The following is a 26,922-nucleotide window of genomic DNA, read 5'->3' on the forward strand; positions in this document are numbered from 1 at the left end:
TACTAGATACTCTGAAACTCTGAAACTCATTTAGCCTAAGTTTGGCTGAAATTGATACAGCAGTTTCATAAGAGAAGATTTTTTAAAGTAAGTCAACATGATGAACAAATTGTGAAAAAAGTCTTTAAAGGGCAATAACTCCTAAAGAGGTCAATTGACAATTTTGGTCAAATTGACTTATTTGTAGATCTTACTTTGCTGATCATATTTGCTGTTTACAGTTTATCTTTATCTATAATAATATTCAAGATAATGACCAAAAACTGCAAAATTTCCTTAAAATTACCAATTAAGTGGCAGCAACCCAACAATTGGATGTTTGATTCATCTGAAAATTTCAGGGCTGATAGATATTGACCTAATGAACATTTTTACTCCATGTCAGATTTGCTCTTAATGCTTTCGTTTTTGAGATATAAGCCAAAAACTGCATTTGACCCCTATGTTCTATTTTAAGTAACGGCGGCCATGTTTTTTGACGGATCAAAAATCAAAGCACACACTTTGTGCAGGATAATCTAAGGAACAACCATGCTAAGTTTTAACCAAATCCATTCAGTAGTTTCAGAGGAGAAGATTTTTTAAAGTTAGCAAATATGATGAACAAATTGTGAAAAATTGTCATTAAAGGACAATAACCCCTTAAGGGGTCAATTGACAATTTTGGTCATATTAACTTATTTGTAGATCTTACTTTGCTGATCTTTTTTGCTGTTTACAGTTTATCTTTATCTATAATAATATTCAAGATAATGACCAAAAACTGCAAAATTTCCTTAAAATTACCAATTAAGTGGCAGCAACCCAACAATTGGATGTTTGATTCATCTGAAAATTTCAGGGCTGATAGATATTGACCTAATGAACATTTTTACTCCATGTTAGATTTGCTCTTAAAGCTTTCGTTTTTGAGATATAAGCCAAAAACTGCATTTGACCCCTATGTTCTATTTTAAGTAACGGCGGCCATGTTTTTTGACGGATCAAAAATCAAAGCACACACTTTGTGCAGGATAATCTAAGGAACAACCATGCTAAGTTTTAACCAAATCCATTCAGTAGTTTCAGAGGAGAAGATTTTTTAAAGTTAGCAAATATGATGAACAAATTGTGAAAAATTGTCATTAAAGGACAATAACCCCTTAAGGGGTCAATTGACAATTTTGGTCATATTAACTTATTTGTAGATCTTACTTTGCTGATCTTTTTTGCTGTTTACAGTTTATCTTTATCTATAATATTCAAGATAATGACCAAAAACTGCAAAATTTCCTTAAAATTACCAATTAAGTGGCAGCAACCCAACAATGGTTTGTTTGATTCATCTGAAAATTTCTGGGCTGATAGATCTTGACCTAATGAACATTTTTACCCCATGTCAGATTTGCTCTAAATGCTTTCGTTTTTGAGATATAAGCCAAAAACTGCATTTGACCCCTATGTTCTATTTTAAGTAACGGCGGCCATGTTTTTTGACGGATCAAAAATCGAAGCGCACATTTTGTGCAGGATATACTAAGGAACAATCATGTTAAGTTTCATTCAAATCCATTCAGTAGTTTCAGAGGAGAAGATGTTTGAAAAATTGTTAACGACGACAGACGACGACGACGACGACGACGACGACGACGTCGACGACGACGGACGCCAAGTGATGAGAAAAGCTCACATGGCCTTTTAGGCCAGGTGAGCTAATAAAGGAGAAAATTGGGAATTGTGAATTTTATTTCATCAAACTTCCTGACTTATGTGACGTAGTTTAAGTCTTTGAGCATGCCGGGAGTGAAATTAATCTCATTTAAGTCTTGTTCGTAAACCATCTAATAACGCTATTTAAAGCGCATCGACGACTTTTCGTGTAGATATTAACCAACGAAAAGTAAGTGATAGCCATGCAACTTTTTAAATTAGATTGTGGATTTTTTATACGAATTCTAGTAATTAAAGTAAATAATACAATAGAACATTTTTATGATTTTTTTTCTTCAAATACTTTAAACAAACATATGAAACTGACACGATCGATAGTGTATTAAAAAATACATGTTTGTATTCTGAACTTTTTGCTTCATTCCAGAAAACATTTTCACTTGCTTGTACTGTGGAAATTAAATGTGTACTAATTTGTGACACTTAGTAAATGTTGAATGCGTAGTTAAACTCAAGGTAATTAAAAGATAAGCATTATGTAATTCTAATCTTTTGATCTGCATTCAGTGACTACTAGGCGTCACGGTTCAGCATTTCAGGTGTGAACAACATTTCGTATGAACGATATACGGGAGTGCAGTTATAGTTATAGACACAGAAATGTAAGAAAAAGAATTAAAATGAATTTACGGGAGAAATAAGGTCGCACAATAACTGGATAGCTGTTGTATATTTTTATATATTTTGCATAAGCTCACTTTTAAATGAATTATGACTTCTGATCTAAGTTTTGTAACGATAAAATACTGAATTATTTTAATTGAAGAAATTTATAAATAAAAATAGCCTTCTAAACACGAGTGTATGAACTAAAAATTGTACTTTTTTAAATTAAAATCGCCAACCTTTAATATTTCAAACAGATTGCAATTATGTAATTTAGTCCATCCAAAGCGATCTTTATTTACCTATTTAGGAATTAATGTTCTCATCAAAATATTTTAAATCTCACAACGCATGCATGAATACTTCAGCTATTTGAAAAAAAAAGATGTTTTAAAAAATTGACAGGAAATTTAAGGATCCTCTTGGAGTGGAATAGAAAAATTACGAATAGAAATTCTTTTCAAGTGTGAAAAACGTCAACCAAATTTATTCATAATCGGGAGCGTCCTTATATTAAAATAGTCTTCTTCTCACAACGAATAATACTTTAGCTATTTGACCAACGATGTTTAAAAAAAAAGACTACGAATTTAATGTCATCTTAATTTCCCTATTTTTGAATGTAATTTATCAGTCTGTTCAACTGGCAAGAATACCCCTAAAGCGGACAAGCAGTTTATTCTTTAAATTGCTGTCATTGAATATCAAGAAAGAAAATAAATCCCGAAATCAATTTGGAACTTTAATACTCAAAAGTTTTCCTAGAAAATATTCACATCCCTTGGGGTTTATTAGTGTACGTCCAATTGCATATGTTTTACATGAATGTCGGAACAATTGTGATGATGTCGAATTTCTTCCTTTATTGGAGAACTATCTAATTGATATATAAATTTGTGATTTTACTATGTTCATAACTTCGATGAACCGAAGCAAGTTATTATATCGACCTGTATTTAAATCAAATTGGTCCTCTTCTTCTTCTTCTTTTGGTATACAATAGTCTATCGAATTCGATGATTACATACTGTTGGCATACGTGGACTAGTCTATTCACAAAACTGTTACCCCAATTTACACAAAATGTATGTTTCTTTCTTATGTTCAGTGTATACATGTATATATTTTAAATTGCGATATAGCTCCGTAACTTTCTATCCAGGCGTAAAAATGAATCGTCGACAAGTGCGTACATTTTTTTAAATAGACAATAGACAATATTTTATTCACACAAACACATTTACATTAAATGGTTATGGCATACAAAATTAAGACAATGAACTGACAATAGTTAAATTGATTATAATTATATTAGAGTGACAGTGGTATTCACAGCGAAGAAGAAAAAGGCTATAAATATCAACAGTTAACACATTGTTAATGTTCATGAACAATTAAAAAAAGAACACAAACAAAAATTTGGTTGCATATTAAAAAAAAAATTATACAGATGCATATTAAAACAAGAGGCTGTCACAACGACAGCAAACCGGATTTATTTACATTTATTTGTGTCCTGGCAATATCACAAGAACCATTACTGATGAATGGTGAAAGTGAAAATCATCAATATCAAATTTGACCTCCATTTTGTCATCAGTATCAACATTTTGAAATAATAATATTTGAAAAGCTTAGATTGAATGGTTCATGAGTAAATGCAACAACGTGAATGGAAACGCCATTTTACAATCTTTCAAGAACCATAACTCCTGAACAGTAAAAGTCAAAATCGTCATTATGGAACTTGACCTCTATTTTGTCATCAGTAACAACATATTAAAATTTCAAAAGCTTTGGTGGAATGGTTCATGAGAAAATGCACGGACACGACGGGAAACACCATTTTTCAATCTTTCAAGAACCATAACTCATGAACGGTAAAAGTCAAAATCGTCATTATTGAACTTGACCTCCATTTTGTCATCAGTAACAGCATATTAAAATTTCGGAAGCTTTGGTAGAACAGTTCATGCATAAATGCACGGACACGACTGAAAACTCCATTTTTCAATCTTTCAAGAACCATAACTCCTGAACGGTAAAAGTCAAAATCGCCATTATTTAACTTGACCTCCATATAGTTGTCAGTAATAACATATTAAAATTTTAAAAGCTTTGGTTGACCGGTTCATGAGTTAATGCACGGACAACATTTGATTGCCGCCTTTCAAGAACCATAACTCCTGAACGGTAAAAGTCAAAATCGCCATTATTGAACTTGACCTTCGTATAGTTGTCAGTAATAACATATTAAAATTTAAAAAGCTTTGGTTGAACGGTTCATGAGTTAATGCACGGACAACATTTGATTGCCGCCCGCCCACCCGCCCGCCGTACATCCCCAAATCACTAACCGACATTTTTGTCACAAAAATCCGGTTAAAAAGTTATACAGATGTTCTAAATAAAAGACAATCATTAATATACTTTATGGTGATTTTTATAATGACTGGTAGACTGCTATTTAAAAGTACAGTCAAATGATTTAGTGTTATAGTGGACTGCAATTTAATAAAATTGAAATTAAGATTTTTATTAATATTTTGTATATAGGTATCCCTTAATGATTTATAGCATGGACAGATTGAGAAGAAATGGTATTCATCCTCAATTTCTTGTCTGTTACAGGATAAGCAAATGCGTTTACTTCTTTCAATGTTGGTATAACGCCCTCTTTCAATTGCTAGGGAATGCGCACTTAGTTTAAATTTACTGAAAACTGATCATTCGGTTTTTAATTTACATATATCAATATATGGGGGCCTTTTTCTAATTCTTTTAGTATGACAAAAGAAATTTAATTTTTCACATTTATTGATAGAACAATTCATAATTTGATAAGCCTGGTCATAGATTCTTTGTTGGATACTATTTATGTGATATTTTAAATTAAAAGTATTAAAAGTGAGATGACCAAAACCTAATTTATTTAACCAGTCTTTTACAATGTTAACCCATTTACTTGTTTTCTCTACATTATTATATATTTTATGGACTAAAGTGTTAGGCGAGTTTACAATGTGGTTTAGAAATTTTATAGCTGAAAGGTGAATTTTAAAGTACAAAGGGATTCTGTTTGTCTCAGTTAAACAGGCTACATTTGTTGTTTTGCACTGTACTCCTAAATTTTTTTTAATAAATTTAATATGTAAATGTTCAAATGGATCTGAATCTTTGAACACTTGGCTTACACCCCAAACTTCACTTCCATAAAGAGTTATTGGAACAACTAAAGTATCAAATAATTTTTCATGCATACTGCAGGAATTATCTAAAGAGACTGTTTTTTTAATTTTAAACCAAGCATTTATGTATTTTTCTTGAACTATTGTATATAAACCAACATTGTAAACAAAATTTATCCAAAAAATATCAAAGATGATCAAATAATTGTTAAAAAAACAAAATGTCAACGTGGCTTTGCTCTTAAAAGGCTTCATGGTGCCAAGAAATATACCCTTTGCATGATTAAAATTAAATAAATCTTCATTTTTCAAGTATAATGACACATTTCCTACACTTTAATATGAATATATGTATTAAAAAGTAAATATTTCAAGATATTTCTCTTATATATGTAAGACTCAGATCGACATCCGTTCCTCAAATTGACGTCCAAATGTGACGTCACAATAAAATAACATTCCAAATCGACGGCTAATTTTATGCCTGTCTAATCGACGTCCGATTTTGAGCTTCTATAATCAACGTCCGTTTTGGACACAGAATACAAAACTAAACTGAACCGAAAGGAGCTGAAACATTTAGACCTTTAAACATATCATAGTATGTGAGAGTGAGACAAATAAGATCTAGCAGAAAAACTAAGTCCAGTTATTAGTAAAATACGGAATAAATAAGAAATGTGTGGTTTTTTTTTAAATTATTATACTAGACTAAGTATGTAAACAGGTTGTGATTTCAATTTTTCAAAGATTGGTATGATTTTCAAAGGGACAACTATACACCAGAGTTAAAAAAATGGATGTGAGCAATTATAAACCATACGGCTTTCGAAATGATAAAAACCCATACCGCAAAGGCTATATAAAAAGGCCACGACATAAATAATGTAAACAATTCAAATAAGAAAATTAACGGTCTTATTTATTAACAAGAGGCTGTCACAACGACAGCAAACCGGATTTATTAACATTTATTTGTGTCCTGGCAATATCACAAGAACCATTACTGATGAATGGTGAAAGTGAAAATTGTCAATATCAAATTTGACCTCCATTTTGTCATCAGTATCAACATATTAAAATTTGAAAAGCTTAGATTGAATGGTTCGAGTAAATGCAACAACGTGAATGGAAACGCCATTTTACGATCTTTCAAAAACCATAACTCCTGAACGGTAAAAGACAAAATTGTCATTATTGAACTTGACCTCTATTTTGTCATCAGTAACAACATATTAAAATTTCAAAAGCTTTGGTTGAATGGTTCATGAGAAAATGCACGGACACGACGGGAAACACCATTTTTCAATCTTTCAAGAACCATAACTCCTGAACGGTAAAAGTCAAAATCGTCATTATTGAACTTGACCTCCATTTTGTCATCAGTAACAGCATATTAAAATTTCAGAAGCTTTGGTAGAACAGTTCATGCATAAATGCACGGACACGACTGGAAACTCCATTTTTCAATCTTTCAAGAACCATAACTCCTGAACGGTATAAGTCAAATTCGTCATTATTGAATGTGACCTCCATTCTGTCATTAGTAACAACATATTAAAATTTGGGAAGCTTTGGTAGAACAGTTCATGCGTAAATGCACGGACATGACTGGAAACTCCATTTTTCAATCTTTCAAGAACCATAACTCCTGAACGGTAAAAGTCAAAATCGCCATTATTGAACTTGACCTTCGTATAGTTGTCAGTAATAACATATTAAAATTTTAAAAGCTTCGGTTGAACGGTTCATGAGTTAATGCATGGACAACATTTGATTGCCGCCCGCCCGACCGCCCGCCCGCCGAGCATCCCCAAATCAATAACCGACATTTTTGTCACAAAAATCCGGTTAAAAACAATTCCGAAAAACAAATATGACAGACATAAACCAGGGAAACCAATGTACTGCAGGCCCATACAGAATTTGTCAGGGGTTACACATGTGTGTGAACACTTAACCTAGAACAGTGATGTAAAAGCATAACATAAAAACATAATGCCAATTATCTTGTGTTTACGTTTCACTCCAGGTGTAAAACTCAGAAATTTGTTAAAATAAAAACCCGAATTATAATACTCTCAAAACACTTGGCTGTGCTTCTTTATTTTATCTATTGATGAAGACTGAATAAAGCTCCTGTCGTTTGGTTTTCTTAGTCGTTGGGTTGCATTACTAATTGCCTAATTATTATGAATAGGAATGACACACGCTCCTTGATGTGGATCAATTGGATTAACTTTATATTAAGAAAAACTTTAATATGCATGATACCTATTTCGGATTGAAAAATAAATTATGTACATGTACAAGTGTAAACAATTGATATAAAAAAGAAGATGTGGTATGACTGCCAATGAGACAACTCTCTACAACTATAGGTCACCATACGGCCTTCAACAATGCGCAAAGCCCATACCGCATAGTCAGCTATAAAGGGCCCCGAAATGACAGTGTAAAACAATTCAAACGAATAAACTAAAAGCCTTATCTGTGACCAATAATTTATTATTTATTGATATTGGACATTGATTTAAGACGACAACAATCAATCGGGTGTAGTTTTGGCAAGTAGTGCCGTCACATTGGACGTAGATTAGAGTATCAAAATATTGGACGTCGATTAGAGTATCAAAATATTGGACGTCGATTTCAGAATGTGACGTCAGATTTGGACGTCGATTTGTGAAACGGGCGTCGATTTGAGGAACGGACGTCGATTAGAGGCCGGACGTAGATCTGAGTCTAACATATATTCAAATAATTGTCAACAAACTATGTGTGACTTTTTGTCCTGTGACTTTTTGTCCTATCAAATTTGTGACTTTTTGTCCTATCAAATTTGTGACTTTTTGTCCTATCAAATTTGTGACTTATGTTCTGTGACTTTCTGTCCATTTACCGTTCCAATCTGTCCTTTACTATTGACAATGAGTATATATTACATTTTCCCAAATTAAACCTTGGAAAAAAAATGTAAATAGATTTTTATTTTATCAAATTTTTTTTTTTTGGTATTATTTATATTTTTATAAATAAAATTCTTTACACCAGTAATGTTATTTATAAACAAGCGTATGAGTTTAGTATTATGACGAGTATATTATATCACTTTTGGACACGCAAGATAGAGATGTATATTATACACCTGATAGTTCAAAATGGAGAGTTATAAGTTATCGGCCGTGTACACTGATCAATACCTACAGAAGTGAAACGATGCATGAACTTGCAAGTCCGACAGGAAATCGCTTGAATACCTGGACGTGTCACCTCACACCCCTCACAATACCTTTGGGAGTAATACCTTTAGTCATGCTGGTGATCAGATGAGGGAAGATCCGAATTTATTTGAATAAAATGTTTTACTTTAAAGAATTATAAACGAATTAGATTTACGAAATCAGTTTTCACGGAACACTTATTTATGATTTAAACTTTTACTTTTTAACTAATTCCAATATTAACAGTTTAAAAATAACAGACTATGGTTATTTAAAAAAAATAAGAACATTTTCTGTATCAAGTTAGTTTGTCAGATAAGACAACCGTACGATTGACAAGATATCGACACGCAATTACGACTACATCGGTTACTGTAGTTTTGGTCCTTTGTGGTTTATAGACATAGCGTGATTTTTAATCGGGGAAGACGACAAAATGGCGGAACGCAGAGAGTTGATACTCTAAATTTAAAATCGATGGTGATCTCTTATCTAGCGGAATAAAACTATAATATCTATAAATTTGAGTATTTCTATATAGAATGGACATAATATAAATTTTTGATTTTTTTGCGAAGTTTCCCTTTAATACAAAGCCACATTTATCATGAGAAAACAGTAGTTCTTGCAGGAAAATTTCTAGCAAAATTTTAGTTTGGTAAAAACCAGCAATTATAATTAACCGAGTACAAGTACACGGCCACATCAACTTGTATTTTTGTCCATCTAATGAGTTGAGCCTTTTTCAACTGAATTTTATAGTTTGTTCCTATGTTGTACTGTTATAACACTATTCCAGGTAATGTCCAATTCATCTGAAAGTTTCAGGGCAGATGGATCTTGACCTAATAAACAATTTTACCCAATGCCAGATTTGCTCTAAATGCTTTGGTTTCAGAAATATAAGCCAAAATCTACATTTTACCTCTATGTTTAATTTTTAACCATAGCGGCCATCTTGGTTGGTTGGCCGGGTCAATGGACACATTTTTTAAACAAAATACCTCAATGATGATTGTGGCCAACTATGGTTAAATTTGGTCCAGTAGTTTCAGAGAAGAAGATTTTGTAAAAGATAACAAAAATTTACAAAATTAGGTAAAAAATGACTATAAAGGTCAATAACTCCTTAAGGGAATACAATACAGTTTTGATCCCGTATATACAATTTGATAAAAATTTCCATCTAGACTATTTTTTGCCTGATTCAATCAAATATGTAATAAAAATTATACCTTGATGTGCTACTTTTTGAGTAAAATGACGTTGAAATTTGGTTTAATTTGCTCAAAATTAGGATTTGTGGCCGCATTTTCACAATTGTAAGAAAAAGACATAACTTGTTTGTTTCAAAAGATAAACACAAATTGTTTTTTGTTAAATAATTTGTAATTTCTGTATTTTATAAGTTATAATCCTATATATACACATGGAAAAAAGTATTGCAACACCTTGATTTTTTAAAACTGGAAAAATCAGCCTCTTTTTTTGGATGAAATATAATGAAATATGTGTATAATATTATTGAAACATAGTTTATGATAACATTGGCATTGAAACAAACAAAAAATGTTTGAAAAAAAATGATTTATATAACCACATTTTTAATAACAAAATGAAGTGGTTTTTTGTACAAAAAAATGCATTTTACAACTTTTACTGTAGTCGAACTTTACAATGTCAGACATTTAAAAATTAATCTTCAGATGACTGTTCACATCATGGTTGAACGTTATTCGCCAAAGAATTAGTACTTTGTGCGCAGCCTCCATTCAAACGGATAACCGCATCTAAACGTCTTCTGATTCCTGCCATAAATCGACTAATTTGTTGCTAAGGTAGCAGCAACCATTTCTGATGAAGGGCATTGTTTTTTTCATGATGTGTTTGAACTGGGGTGTCCTTTCGCGCACTTTTGCCCAAAAGTGTCCCAAATATGATCGATATGGTTCAAATCCGAGCTAGGATCGGCCAAGGAAGATGAACCAAATTCCATTTAAATATTGGATCTTCCTCCACCATGCTAATTTCCAACTTTGGCGAGCTCTGCACTACATTGGATACGGAAAACTGTGTGTCTGTTCGTTAGCAAAGGTCTCCGAAATGGTCTTATCGCACAATAACCAGTAGCGATGAGTCGATCTCAAACAGTTCTTGTTAAAAGGCTCCTCTATGGCCACCACTCTCTTTTTAGGATTGTCTTGTATGCAATGGGTTTCCTTCTGACCAACCTTCATTATGCTTGATTTTCCCTAGCAAATGGTATAGGGGGTCTTCATTATCTCGGAAAGTCTTTAACAGCGTTTATTGCCCGATTTTTATTCTCAAAACGACTCATAGTGGAATGGTGATGACCAACAATACGTGCAGTTGTTACAGCGACATCCCTGCTTCTCTAATGCTGATAATCTGCCATCTTGCTGCAGTTAAGAGTTGTCAAGGACCCATTACAAGGTGTCAATCACATAACTTTAAAAACATCTGTTTTGCTGTTTACGGGTCCAGTAGCTGCATGTGCAGATAAAAACTTATCGAGTCGATATTTATTGATTAAATTCAGGTGATACTTAAATAATGTTAAACTATTTCTAATTTACCAAATCATATCACAAAAAAATAAAGGGAGTTTTTTTAATTTCAATTTCAATTTGGTGTTGCAATACTTTTTTCCATGTGTATATGTACACATTTTTTATTCAGAAATATATTTATCAAATGTTCATGAATGTAGAAAAAAAACATCATTTTTTGCTGTATATTTATCAAATTTAAAAAAAATTGCACTATTTACGTTTTCATAAAAATTGACAAACACAATCTTATTGCATAATCAAACCAAATGGCATTTTAAAACAAAGGGGCCTGATATACTCGTTTTCAAGCTTAAGTTTGAATGATAAACAGATGCTCCGCAGGGCAAGCTTTATACGACCCCAGAGGTCAAACCCTGAATAGTTGGGGCAAGTATGTACACATTTTTTGGTACTCACGGGCATGAAAATACGGATTTTTTGTGTTATTAAAATTTGCTGTTACAAAATATTAGAAATTATTATAAATTAAGGAATGTACGTATCTCCCTCATGCATAGCTCTTGATTCCTTTCACGGATTTGGCTATACTTTTTGGACCTTTTGGATTAAAGCTCTCATCTTTTATATAAGCTTTGGATTTCAAATATTTTGGCCATGAGCATCACTGAAGAGACAAGTGGAAAGACCTAATAATCAGAACAAAATCAATGGGTCTTTCCATGGAAAAGTGAAAAGACCTAATAATCAGAACAAAATCAATGGGTCTTTCTGCGGAAAAGTGGAAAAACCTAATAATTATATATATATAATTAGAACAAAACCGATAGGTCTTTCCACTGAAAGGTGGAAAGACCTAATAATAATCAGAAATTGAGAAAACAAATAGGTCTTTCCACAGAAAAGTTGACAGATCTAATTATTTAGCTATCAAGATGAACTATTTGAAAAATATAAATGTAAGCCTAGCATGTTGATGGTTTCACCACTGCAATACTAATTTAAACAAACAATTAGAAACAATTCACTTTGTAGTTTAATAACATATTTATCATATTTTATTATTACAGGTGAACGCTTTCATTCAAAGCGATACAGATAACATCAGAATGTTGCCAATAACCCAAATAAAAAAAGGAAATTTGGCAGCTGTCTGTCCTTATATACAGGTAAAACAATTGAAATAATTAATTAACATATCTCATAACAATTTCAAAGTTCTTGTGAGTGATAAAGTCTAAAAAAAATATTGGATTCAACTGAAATGACAAATAAAGGTTTAACATTGCATAATAAATGTATGTATAATAAGCATTGCAAGGTTATAATATGAATTGGGAGGAATCAGTTTTTGTGGAGCCTTCCACTTTAGTCGAAAAAGCGAGACACAGCAATCCTACATTCTGTCAGCGGCGTCATCAATAGCGCTCTGGTGTCCACAAATAGTCACTCTGTGGTTAAGGAGACTCGCGGGTATAAAATTTTCAGAAAAAAATCAAACATTTACTTTCATTACAAATTTTATCAATTACCTTTAGTAGTTGTTACTTTATCATATGGTACAAAAATCATTCCAAAAAATTAATACGTGTTGGCCCCATGTGACTTTTAAAATGTAGATGTCATTGAAAAAGCTCTAAATTATCTCCCTTTGGTGCAAAAATGACAGTTTTTGGCATTAAAATTGAAATATCTTTTTTAACTCATCAGTGACATATATTTTTTAGTGTTGTTTTCGAATAAGCTGTACATCAACTAAATAATTGTCAAATTTAAGCGATTTCTGAAAGGAGTATGTTTGACAAAGTCCCAAAATGGCCCCCTTTTTTAGCGTAAATTTAAAATTCGTATTTATCGACCAATATCACGATAAATTATAGCTAATACATTGACTAGCTAGGATATAACCCATTTTGTTGAAAATTTTAGGTTTCTGCGTTTCATTATGACGTCACAAGTTGTACTCATATTGATTGTTCACGAAAAAATCAACGAAAATGGTAGAATTTCCATAGATTATTGGACAGGAAACATAGAGCGCATACGTCGACAACAAAGATCTTTTAAAATAATGTTTGTGAAGACATTTCACATGTCTTATTTGAATCTTAAGCTTGTCGACGCCTGCGCTCTATGTTTCCTGGTCCTTTATTTGGTTGAAATCTAGCTGATTTTGTCACATTTCACCAAAATCCTTTATCTTGACCTTTTTTGGATGTAAAAATCAACGTGTTAGAATTAACCTTTGACAAAAACAGTTCTGTTTAACTTTCTAACATGTCTTTAGGGCAACTTTAAACATGTATTACCTTGTAACTATGAACTTTATAATTGGGGCTAAATATGGCCCTTACCGAACTTACTCCTTTAGTTCTTTTTATTTCGATATTACCTCTATTTCTCCTATTAGTTCAACAGAAAAAAAGAACATTAAAAAAATGTTTGCTTCCTACGAAAGCAGATTGTGAGTTTAAATGAACGGTGACCCCATATTTTTATTTCATTTTTATATTAGGTATAAGATAAAGTTCATTTAGAGAAAAATATAGCAAAATCCTATATTTGATAAAAAAAAAATGATTTAGACCCACGAGCCCCCTTAAAGTTTTTGAAATTTTAATAACTTTCATTTCCTATCCTGGATTTCTACCAAACTTAGACAGAAGCTTGTTTATGATAAGATAGTATCAAGAAGTGAATTTTGTAAAAATAAAATTCCATTTTTTCAGTATTTTACTTATAAACAGATTTAGTTTTTTTGTCGTAAAACATTACATTCACTCTGTGGTTAGAAGTTTGAAAATTTTAGTAGCTTTCTTAAAACTATCCTGGATTTCTACCAAACTTTGGCAGAAGCTTCTATACTATTAAACAAGAAGACCTAATTTTGTGTGTGGCTTCTCTTCCTCCCACAATAAATTAATCATAATGCCTCTGTGTCCTATACGTACCATGTATAGTAGCATTTGTCATCAATTCTTATGACTATTCAGTTTGTGTTATTTTGGGAGAAAAACAAAAATTAAGGCATCCCAATATTGCTTCTTTATCAAACTAATTGTCATGTCACAAATGACTTCTCAGGTTTGAACATTGATAACCAATCATATGATCCCCAAAAACTAGAGGCTCTAAAAAGCCTGTGTTTCTCACCTTAAGCTTGGTCTATAATTGTGCATATTAAACAAAGGACACAGTTGGCCCTTTAGATACAGTAGAAAATATTTTGTAATAATTTATAAAAATTTACCAAATTAATGGAAATTGTTTAAAATTGACTATAAAGGGCAATAACTTCTTAAGGGGTCAATTGACCATTGTGGTCATGCTGACTAATTATTAGATCTTACTTTGCTGAATATTATTGCTGTTAACAGTTTATCTCTATCTATAATAGTACGTTTTTATTCAAGATAATAATAAATAAACGCTGAATTTCTTTAAATTACTTTAATAACTACCAATTGGGCGGGTGCAGCAACCCCACAACCAGATACTCTAATAATGATTGTGGCTAAGTTTGGTTAAACTTGACTCAGTAGTTTCAGAGAAGAAGTTTTTTGTAAAAGATAACAAAAATTTACGAAAAATTGGTAAAAAATGACTATAAAGGGCAATAACTCCTTACAGGGTCAATTGACCATCTTGGTCATGTTGACTTATTTGTAGATCTTACTTTGCTGAACAAAATTGCAGTTCACAGTTTATCTCTATCTATATATAATAATCAGACTTGGGGTAATTGTAATTGTAATCGTTAATCAGCTGTAATTGATTACAATTTTTCAAGTAATCACTGTAATCATTAATCAGCCAAAAATCTGATTACATGTAATCTAATTTAATCAATTACTTTTCAAAATACCCTGTAATCCTGATTACTTTTTGATTACATTCTGATTACAATGAAAAAAAATCTTAAACTGTTTATGGTCAATAAATGAACCTTTTTGTTATTCTTATTTAATAAATATTTAACATGTAAAGATTGTTTGGTTTACTTTATGAAGCATGTTAATTGATTTTTATATTTCAGTAAAAAATAAACTGTTACAGTATTGAAAAGACACCATTAGCCTAAGAAGAAATATATTACAATTATTAAAAAGATATTGTACATATATTCACAATTTAAAGATGTACATGTACAATACTTTTCTTTAATCCTGAATTATAATCTTTTGTTAATGTTGTGATTTTTGTCAACTTTGAATTGACAGGTAGGAAACCAATTAAGGATTGTTGTTATTGTAATTACCAATTAAGTATAGCTGTAGGACAATATAAAAGATTAATCAGACATGTGAAAATTTATCTAATTAACACAAACTAAATTAAAAGTTGGACAAATATCTTGTTTAAAATATGCAAATTTTAGTAAGTACTTGGTCTGGACATGTTAAATGCAATGATTTTTAGTACTTTTATTTTGTTTACAATTTGATTAAACAATTCTATTAAAATTTTACATATTTTTAACTGGTAACTTTATTTCATCCATATTTTAACTTCCATAAACTGCACCTTGAAATACATATAAAGTGTGGAAGAGGTCAGAAGACAAACAGTAAACTCTTAATAAAGATATATTCAATTGAAGTCGAAATAATTCAGAGATCAATGATGATAAAGTGTAATGGGTGATAACCAGTGATACAATGTTCATGTACATGTATGTATGTAGTGAACTTATGTGGTTTATTAAATAAATAAAGTTTGAAGTTATCTTTTTATATATATACAACAAAATCCTCTTGTAAAAGTGCTATAGTTGTATTAAACGTTAATTCATTTACATCTTTTAAAGTGTGTTTTTTTTTATTCATTGTAATCATGATTACTTTGCCAATGTAATCATTAATTTAATCAGACACTTTCAGAAAAGATGTAATCATTAATTTAATTTAATCGTACAAATGACAAAGTAATTGTAATTTAATCAATTACATTGAAAGTAATCGGACCCATCTCTGATAATAAGATTCAAGATTATTTGAAAAAGATGAGAAAATTTGTTATACATAAAGTAAACACATTTTTTTTGCTACATGTACTTGAAAATCAGTGCATCAATATTTTATTGATAAAGACTCAATAGTCTGCATCAATATTTTAACGTTCTAAATATTCTATTTATAAAGGAATAAGTGCAAAAGATGATAGTTCTGTAATGTCTTAAATGAAGGGATATTCATTAAGACCTGAAATTTTTACATGATTTTTACATGATTTAACCCGCTGTTACCCCTGGACATGTATGAAATATTTGCAAACAGACATTGAACATGAAACATTTATCAATCAATTATAAGTAATGACACTGCAACTATTGAAATAAATATGACAAAATGTTCTTACAGACAAATCATGAAATCATTGTTTCTTACAGACAAATCATGAAACAGAAATAATTAAAGAAATCATAGAGAATATGGCAAGAATTCTTACAACAGAGGGATATGTTTATACAGGTAAATTTTACAACTGTTCAAAAACAGGTACAATACTTTTTAAAATTTTGTAGGAAGAAAGTATACCTTTCATCTTTCTGTAAATATTTGGAACATTGAGAGCATTTTGGATAATTTTAGTTTTATTTCACATTTTTTGCTGGTTTCCATGGTAACAATAACAGAGAGCTGATTCACACAATTGTATGACAGATGCCACATTGGTACATGGGAAGGAATAACCCATAAAATTTTCAATAGATTTGATTTACCATTTAAAGTGAAGTTAAATACTGCTTTAAGGTGTTCTGAGCAATTTGACCTTTTTTCAATTTTTCATGGGAAAGTTGGACATTTTGGAAATTCCAATACCACATATTCACTTGAGTGTCATCCTTGTATGCCTACTTTAAATTACATGCATATATAAACATAAGGGGAATTGTTGTTTTAACAATTAAAGTCTGTTTCTGTTATTAGTTATTCAAGGTATATTAATTACTTGTAATCCTTACTATTAAATGAGAAGACCTCGTTCTATGTGTCGCTTCTCTTCCTGCCACAATAAATTAATGGCATGTTTATGTATCTTATAGGTTCCATGCATAGTGGCATTTGTCATCCTCGCATTTGATTAGTCCATTTGGGTAAGGAGTATAGGTCCAGTAAGGTCCTAAAATGGCCCCCTTTTAAGGTGTAAATATAAAATTAGGATTTATTGACCAATATCATAATAAATCAAAGCTCATATACAAGACTAGATAAGAAATAAGCCATTTTGTAATTTAGACAGGAAACATAGAGCGCATGCGTTGACAACAAATATCTTTTTATACGACCACAAAAATTTTAATTTTTTGGTCGTATATTGCTATCACGTTGTCGTCGTCTGCGTCGTCTGCGTCGTCGTCGTCCGAATACTTTTAGTTTTCGCACTCTAACTTTAGTAAAAGTGAATAGAAATCAATGAAATTTTAACACAAGGTTTATGACCACAAAAGGAAGGTTGGGATTGATTTTGGAAGTTTTGGTACCAACATTTTAGGAATTAGGGGCCAAAAAGGGCCCAAATAAGCATTTTCTTGGTTTTCGCACTATAACTTTAGTTTAAGTGAATAGAAATCTATGAAATTTTGACACAAGGTTTATGACCACAAAATGAAGGTTGGGAGTTTTGGTTCCAACAGTTTAGGAATTAAGGGGGCTCGCGGGTCTAAATCAAATTTTTTATTTAATATAAGATTTTATAATGAACTTTATCTTATACCTAATAGAAAAATAAAATAAAAAAGGGGGGTCACCGTTCATTTACGCTCACAATCTGACTTCGAAAGAAGCATACATTTTTGTAAAGGTACTTTTTTTCTGTTGAACTAATAGGAGAAAAAGAGGTAATATCGAAATAAAAAACGAATTTAATTACAGAAATCGCTTAAATTTTACAATTATTTAGTTAATGTATAGCTTATTTGAAAACAATAATAAAAAATATAGGTCACCGATGAGTAAAAAAAGATATTTCAATTTTAATGACAAAAAATAGCATTTTTGCACCAAAGGGAGATAATTTGGAGCTTTTTTTTCATGATATAAACATTTTCAAAGTCACCTGGGGCCAACACGAATTGATTGTTTGGAATAATTTTTGTACCACATGATAAAGTAACAACTACTAAAGGTAATAAATAAAATTTGTAATGAAAAATAAAAGTTTATTTTTTTTCTGAAAATCTTATACATGCGAGCCTCCTTAAGGGCCAAAAAAGGGCCCAAATAAGCATTATTCTTGGTTTTCGTACAATAACTTTAGTATAAGTAAATAGAAATCAATGAAATTTTATCACAAGGTTTATGACCACAAAAGGAAGGTTGGGATTGATTTTTGGAGTTGAGGTCACAACAGTTTATGAATTAGGGGCCAAAAAGGGGCCCAAATAAGCATTATTTTTGTTTTTTGCACCATAACTTTAGTATAAGTAAATAGAAATCTATGAAATTTAAACACAAGGTTTATGACCATAAAAGGAAGGTTGGGTTTGATTTTGGGAGTTTTGGTCCTAACAGTTTAGGAATGAGGGGCCCACAGGGTCCAAAATTGAACTTTGTGTGATTTCATCAAAAATTGAATAATTGGGGTTCTTTGATATGCCGAATCTAACTATGCATGTAGATTCTTAATTTTTGATCCCGTTTTCAAATTGGTCTACATTAAGGTCCAAAGGGTCCAAAATTAAAGTTAGTTTGATTTTAACAAAAATTGAATCCTTGGGGTTCTTTGATATGCTGAATTTAAAAATGTACTTAGATTTTTAATTATTGGCCTAGTTTTCAAGTTGGTCCAAATGGGGGTCCAAAATTAAACTTTGTTTGATTTCATCAAAAATTGAATAAATGGGTTCTTTGATATGCCAAATCTAACTGTGTATGTAGATTCTTAATTTTTGGTCCAGTTTTCAAATTGGTCTACATTAAGGTCCAAAGGGTCCAAAATTAAAATAAGTTTGATTTTAACAAAAATTAAATTCTTGGGCTTATTTGATATGCTTTATCTAAATATGTACTTTGATTTTTGATTATGGGCCCAGTTTTCAAGTTGGTCCAAATCAGGATTCCATATCAAGTATTGTGCAATAGCAAGAAATTTTCAATTGCACAGTATTGCACAATAGCAAGAAATATCTAATTGCACAATATTGTGCAATAGCAATTAATTTTCAATTGGAGTTATCTTTCTTTGTATAGAATAGTAGTTGATAATATATGTTGGAAATTTGCCAGACATGACTATGATGTCATTTTCTATTTTTATTTGCCAATAACTTTATGTAAATAACTTCATTGGAAATTTGCCAATATAAAATGTTGCTGATGAAGTTTTTTTTATTGTTTTATACAATGGGTAAACAATGTATATTCACTTTTACTACCAACCAATCTTTACCATTCAGTGATAACAAGCACTTTATTTTACATTTTAATATTTTATGATGTATTTAAAAGAGTAGTTATTGTTGCAAACTTCATTAGAAATTTGAATTGATATCAGTGTTGGAAAAAGGGAAACGGGGATGTGAAAAAAAGGGGGGGGGGGGGTAAATATTTTTCTCATTTCAGATTTCATAAATAAAAAGAAAATTTCTTCAAACATTTTTTTGAGAGGATTATATATTCAACAGCATAGTGAATTGCTCAAAGGCAAAAAAAAACTTTTTAAGTTCATTAGACCACATTCATTCTGTGTCAGAAACCTATGCTGTGTCAACTATTTAATTTTAGATTTAAAAAGTTTGAAGAAGAAATCTTTAATTGATTTGTAAAATCTTGACATTGTTTTGTGTAAAAAAAAAAACCATGTAATGTCAAAAATTTGATCACAATCCAAATTCAGAGCTGTATCACGCTTGAATGTTTTGTCCATACTTGCCCCAACTGTTCAGGGTTCGACCTCTGCGGTCGTATAAAGCTGCGCCCTGCGGAGCACCTGGTTAAACAATGTTTGTGAAGACATTTAAAATGTCATATTTGAATATTAAGTTTGTCGAAGCCTGCACTCTATGTTTTCTGGTCCTTAATTTGGTTGAAATTCAGCTGACTTGTCGAATTTCCCAAAAATCTCTTATCTTGACCTTTTTGGAACGTAAAAATCAAGGTCTTAGAATTAAACTTTGACTAAAAAGACTTCCATTTTGGACTGTTTAAAATTACACATAATTCATTGTAATTAGTGTACTAAAAAATAAAGTACTTATGGGCATGACAGTTATTTTCACTTTTTCTGTATACAATGTACATATACTATAATTAAAGCATACATTGTATTTGCTACATTCACTATCAGTTCCTATATATATGTTGGTCATATATCTTATAGAGATGATAGTATATGCCTGTTCATGGTAAACAAAAAACGTGAAAACAATTGAAATTAATAGAAAACAATATTTGGCCCCGCCCCTCAGTTAATAACTTAGTTGTGGTCTATTGACTGAAACTTTTGCTTAAAGTTTTTATGTATTAGTTTGTGAAAAGGTCAGTTACTGGGGAACCACTTAAGTGGTAAGTTAATGAAAATTTGTATGCAGTTGTATAAGCATTGGAATAACTTATTTTTATGGAGACTATTTGGCCCCGGCCCCTCAGTCATGGTCTATTGAACATTTCTTAAGTTTTCATGTATTAGTTTAAGTGATTAGGTCATTTATGGGGAACCACAAGTGATAGGTCAATGATAATTGGTATGTAGTTATACTGTATAAACATATGCATATCTATGCAATGATTTTAAAATTTTAAAAACAGTTACCACATTAGCACCTGACATTAAGGATCATACCATGAAAGAATCATGAAATTTGACCATAATTATAGGTTGGTAAATGAAGTAGTTTTACAGTGTCAGTTTTACAGGTTTACTTGTCATCTTGCATTTTTTTTTATACAGGTGTACTGTGCGCAAGATTTATTAAAACAAGACACGGACCAAAAGTAATTACCTTTAGGTGCCGTTTCATGGATCCAGATATTCAGGTAAAAGTTTTTCACTTTTTTATGTCTACATGTAAGCAAGGAGGTTATATTAGAAGGAGATTGAACACTCTGCTTGATACAAAATTAGCATCCCCAGGATAGCAGTTCGATTAGAGAAAAATGATAAAATTATAAAGAAACCGACATGTATATCACCCACTTGACATGGCCCTCTGATGTACCGGGCTGTTACAGCGAGTAATTTTGGGTTATTAGATAAATCGCATATGTCACGTGATTGTTATCAGTGACTGGGTCATTAAAGTTCAGGTGTATTTTTAGTTACAGTGCAGTGCATAGGTGTTTATGATTTGGAAAAAGATTTGACGCGCAATTTCAAAATCAACCGTCTGTCTACGGTGAAAAAAGACAAAGAAATGACAAAGTTATGAGGGTTTAAATGAAAGTAAGTGAGCGATTTTTATTCAACACTACATTGCTTTAAACAAATATTTTCGCTTCACCTGTCAATTTCTGCTTATGAGAATTTGCAGGTAATATAATCATAGAAAATGTACGAATATGCAAAGTACTTTAGTTACTGTGACCGGTAACGACCGGAAGGAATATTTGCAATTGAAACATAGAGAAATTCATCGGGAACAACGTAAAAGTGACTTTCTGTTATGACTGTTGATAATATGAGGCAGGCATTACCTGTGAATGGGGACGAAGTTTGTTTAAATTAATTTTTTTGTAACTTAAATATTTGTTAAAAAAAAGAAACGGAAATACCGTAACGTTTCCGATTTTGGTTCTGTTGTTAGGGATTTTACTTATGACGTTATTTAAGTTATGACGTCATGTTCAATGTAAACAAAGAAACGCAATGCAGGTAACGTTTTTTTATAGACAAAGAATGATTAAAAATGAAATATTGGTATTGTGTTCCTTGAGTTCCTATATTTTACTAGACTAATCAAAGTCTCACGACAATAAGACCGAAGGAGGAAGTAGAGTTATGTGTTCTGCGCAGATCTGGAAATTTAAAAATGTGACAAAAAAAAAACTTGAACGATTTTGAGTTCATTAGTACAAAGAAAAATTCGGGAAATTTTCCTGATTTTTTTTTTTTTATTATTGAATTCTCTACTGTAATAGGGGACTTTGTCCCCATATTAACATTGACGGCAATGAGACGGATATTCGTTTTATTTCTATTGGTAATAAGTTTACTTTTAACATAAAATTTTAATTTTTAATCACTTAAATAAAAAATATCACAAAAAATCTGATTAAACATTTCAATAATTGTATATCCGGTCAGTTTATGACACCTCAGGTGTTTCCGTTCTTACTCGGGTATGTAATTAGGACAAAATCTCCCCCTGTGACAGAGTCGATCTCAACTAATTAACACCCACTTACAGAAAAGTCGGTAACATTTTATGTGTTATTATCGTCTTTCTTCCTCTCTCCTTCTAATATAACCTCCTTGATGTAAGCAACAACCCTTAATGTCTTTACAAATAGATGATTGCATTAGACTAATTGATAATTGATCAGTCCATATTCAGTAAGTTACTTAATTGTTTTGTTTGCCTTGAATTTATATGATATTCCTTAAGATTATAAAATGTTTATTACCTTTCTTCTTATCTATACTATTAAACAAGAAGATCTCATTTTGTGTGTCCCTTCTCTCCCTTCCGCAATAATTTAATCATCATGCATCTGTGTCCTATGGGTACCATGCATAGTCGCATTTGTCATCCATTCTTTTTGTCATCCATCCTTATGATTATTCAGTTTGGGTTATTTTGGTAGAAAAATGTAAACTAGATTATGGTCTCAAGATCTAGAGCCTGAGTTGCTCACCTGTATTTACTGACGCTTTGTAAATCATATGAAATTAAAAACCAATTGTTCTCTAAAAACAATTGTTCAGAGAACAATTGAAGGTCTTTCCACTAGTAGAGATCTATTTTGATATTGAAATATGACCTTGACCTCAATTTCAAGGTCACAAACCAAGGATCTTAAATCAAAAGACCCTAGGTCTTTAATATGTTTGGTTAAAGAGTAATATCACTTTAAGGGTAAACCTAAATATAAGATGGGCAAAAACTCCCATTTATTGTCTGCGCACCCTTTCACCCAAAATATACAAGTAAGGACATGTCGCAACTAACAATTTATGAAAAATTATTTGTCGATATGTCATACGGTATTTGAAAATCAGTGAAAATAAGCAAAAATCAAAATTTAGAACATGACCTTGACCTTGACCTCATTTTCATTTTTTTGGACCAACGACCTCAAATCTGAAGACCCTAGGTCTCTATCACTTATGGTTTAACAGTTAGAAATGCATAATACTTATATCATTTACATAAGGGGAAATAACTCTCATATTGAGTCTCTGGAAAGCTTCGGTCCAAATGAATTGCCTAATCCTGAAGATGTAACGAGCAATTTGGTAAAATAAATTTGTCGTAATCTGTTACGGTTGCGAAGGAGTAGTGGCCACAAGAAAAACAGTGTTTGGGGAGATAACTCTTACAACGTATAGTATTTTGTTACGCGGTTGAAAATTTTTAAAGCGTTTAAACTATACGATATCAGATTCCAAATTTCTAAGCGACATCTTTTGAAACATCAACAATACGCAAGAAAAAATTTAGGCGGAAGAAAAAAAAAAAAATAATAATAATTAAAAACCAATTGTTCAGAGAACAATTGAAGGTCTTTCCACCAGTTAATATCTATGTTGATATTAGAATATTAAAATTCAGTCTAAAATGTCAGTTCATATGGCTTTATGATATATAGATATGAATTTAAAGCAAAGGTCAAAATCTAGAACGTCAAATTAACCTATGACCTTGACCTCAATTTCAAGGTCACAAACTGAGGATCTCAAGTCAAAAGACCCTAGGTCTCTAATATGTATGGTTAGTAAGTTATATCACTTTACATATAATTTTAGATAAGATAGGGGCGAAAACTCCCATTCATTGTCTATGCACTCTTTCAACTAAAATTATTAAGTTACGACATGTCGCAACTGACAATTTAGTCAAAATAGTTTGTCGATATCTTATAAGGTTAATGAAAATGAGTGAAAAAAAGCCAAATTCAAAAATTAGAATATGACCTTGACCTTTCACCTTGACCTAATTTTAATTTTTTTGGCCCAAGGACCTCATATCAAAAGATTCTAGGTCTCTATAACTTATGGTTTACAAAATAGAAATGCATATCACTTATATCAAATGCATAAGGGGAAATAACTCTCATATGGAGCGTTCATACCGCTTCGTTCAAAATAGGACAAATCATGAGAAGGATATAACGAGCAATTTTGTAAAATAAATTTGTTGTAATCTTTTATGGTTGCGAAGGAGTCGTGGACACAAGGAAAACAGTGTTTGGGGAGATAACTCCTACAGAGAAAAGTATTCGGTTACGCAGGGTAAATTTCAAAAGCGCATAAACTGTTCGATATCATATACCAAATATCTAAGTGACATATTGAGAAACAAATGTTTATCGCAAGAACAAAATTTGGCAGAAGAAAAAAAAATAATCAGAAGAAAAACAAAATTAAAAACCAAATGTTCAGAGAACAATTGAAGGTCTTTCCACCAGTCAATATCTATTTTGTTATCAGAATATTAAAAATCAGTTTTAAATGTCATTTCCTATGGCTTTATGATGTGTAAATATGAATTTAAAGCAAAGGTCAAAATCTAGAACGTGCAAGTTACCTATGACCTTGACCTCAATTTCAAGGTCATAAACCAAGGATCTCAAATCAAAAGACCCTAGGTCTTTATTATGTATGGTTAATGAGTTATATCACTTTACACATAATTCTAAATATAAGATGGGCGAAAACTCCTATCAGTGGAGTGACAAAGTCGATGAATTTTCAACTTTAATGGACCACCCTACCTGCAGGCTAAATTATACATTTTTTGGATAGAGAAATGATTAAAGTTAAATGTTTGCCTGGTCGTTGAATCGAAATATGGTGCATTTTTTTTTTAATTTGGGGTTAAAGTGCAGTGGTCGATTTTTTCACCGAAGTACATTTATTTCACACGGGGTTATGAACAATAAAAAAAATAATATCACATTTGCTTTAATAAACAAAATTTAATTCTTAAATGAAGCAATAAACTGTAACAATTCACTATCCAAAAAAATAAATTAAAAAAATAAAAAAAATGGCGATTTTAAAGAAAATTCAGATCAGCAACAATATTTACACACAAGATAAACATGTTTATGACCTTTAATTGGTATTTTTTTCTTCACATATACATTTTACGATGTATTTCTGTTTATACGTTTTCTCAAATTAAAAGAGAGTAAATTATGCTTCTGGTATGGTATATGCCATTTGTCAGTGGCAAATATTTCACCAAAGGTATGTGAATGAGATCAAAACAAAAACAAATATTGCCACTTACTCACTTCTAAAACTGGAGCCAGTTGAGGTAGTAGTAGACCTATTAATATTAACATTCCTAGGAAATTTCCTCCACAACAAAGAAACTTTAGAATTCAAAATTTTAGAAAGACAACTAAGTATGGCAAAACACAATGGACAAAGTTACATTATTAAATTTATTCAGAGATTAGAGAAATATGGTTTACCAGAAATTGAAACATTATTAGAGAATGAATTAGATACTCTGAAATGAAACTAGAGGCTCTTAAGAGCCTGTGTCGCTCACCTGTCACTGTATTTACTGAGGTCGGCCATTTTGGTTGGCAGACAGGGTCATTAGACACTTTTTTAAAATAGATACCCTTGTAATGATTGTGGCCAAGTTTGGTTAAATTTGGCCCATAGTTTTAGAAATTTAGAAAAGAAGATTTTTGTACAAGTTACAAAAATGACGAAAAGTTGTTCAATATTGACTATAAAGGACAATAACTCCTTAAGGAGTTTTCTGACAATTTTGGTCATGTTGCCTTATTTGTAGATCTTACTTTGCTGAACATTTTTGCTGTTTACAGTTTATCTCTATCTATAATAAAATTCAAGATAATAACCAAAAACTGCAAAATTTCCTTAAAATTACCAATTAAGGGGCAGCAACCCAACAACCAGTTGTCCGATCCATCTGAAAATTTCAGAGCAGATAGATCTTGACCTTATAAACAATTAAACTATGTCAGATTTGCTCTAAATGCTTTTGTTTTTGAGTTATAAGTCAAAAACTGCATTTTACCCTTATGTTCTATTTTTAGCCGTGGCGGCCATCTTGGTTAAATGGCCAGGTCACCGGACACATTTTTTAAACCAGATACCCCAAAGATGATTGTTGCCAAGTTTAGTTAAATTTGGCCCAGTAGTTTCAGAGGAGAAGATTTTGTAAAAGATTACTAAGATTTACGAAAAATGGTTAAAAATTGACTATAAAGGTCAATAACTCCTAAAGGGGTCAAACTGACCATTTCAGTCATGTTGACCTATTTGTAGATCTTACTTTGCTGAACATTATTGTTGTTTGCAGTTTATTTCTATCTATAACCAGATAGGGTGCAGCTTTATACAACCACAGAGGTTGAACCCTGAACGGTTGGGGCAAGTATGGACACAACATTCAAGCTGGATCAGCTCTAAATTTGGATTATGATTAAATAGTTGACACAGCATAGGTTTCTGACACAGAATGAATGTTTAATTTTGGACCCTTTGGACCTTAATGTAGACCAATTGGAAAACGGG

The 26,922-nt window shown here is 31.4% G+C and overlaps 1 protein-coding gene and 1 long non-coding RNA gene across 2 annotated transcripts in view; one reads left to right on the forward strand and one right to left on the reverse strand.

Moving 5' to 3' along the window:
* Positions 1-26,922, forward strand: part of LOC139482647 (uncharacterized) — a 256,737-nt gene that overhangs the window by 99,771 nt on the left and 130,044 nt on the right. The window contains exons 9-11 of the mRNA XM_071266634.1: positions 12,330-12,428; positions 16,649-16,730; positions 21,151-21,236. Of these exons, the coding sequence (XP_071122735.1) occupies positions 12,330-12,428; positions 16,649-16,730; positions 21,151-21,236 (267 nt within the window). The remainder of the gene's footprint in view (positions 1-12,329; positions 12,429-16,648; positions 16,731-21,150; positions 21,237-26,922) is intronic.
* LOC139482649 (uncharacterized) overlaps positions 1-26,922 on the reverse strand; it is a 231,091-nt gene that overhangs the window by 53,264 nt on the left and 150,905 nt on the right. The gene's annotated exons all lie outside the window — the stretch shown is intronic.

Source organism: Mytilus edulis, chromosome 7 (assembly GCF_963676685.1).
Source record: "Mytilus edulis chromosome 7, xbMytEdul2.2, whole genome shotgun sequence".
Classification (NCBI taxonomy): domain Eukaryota; kingdom Metazoa; phylum Mollusca; class Bivalvia; order Mytilida; family Mytilidae; genus Mytilus; species Mytilus edulis.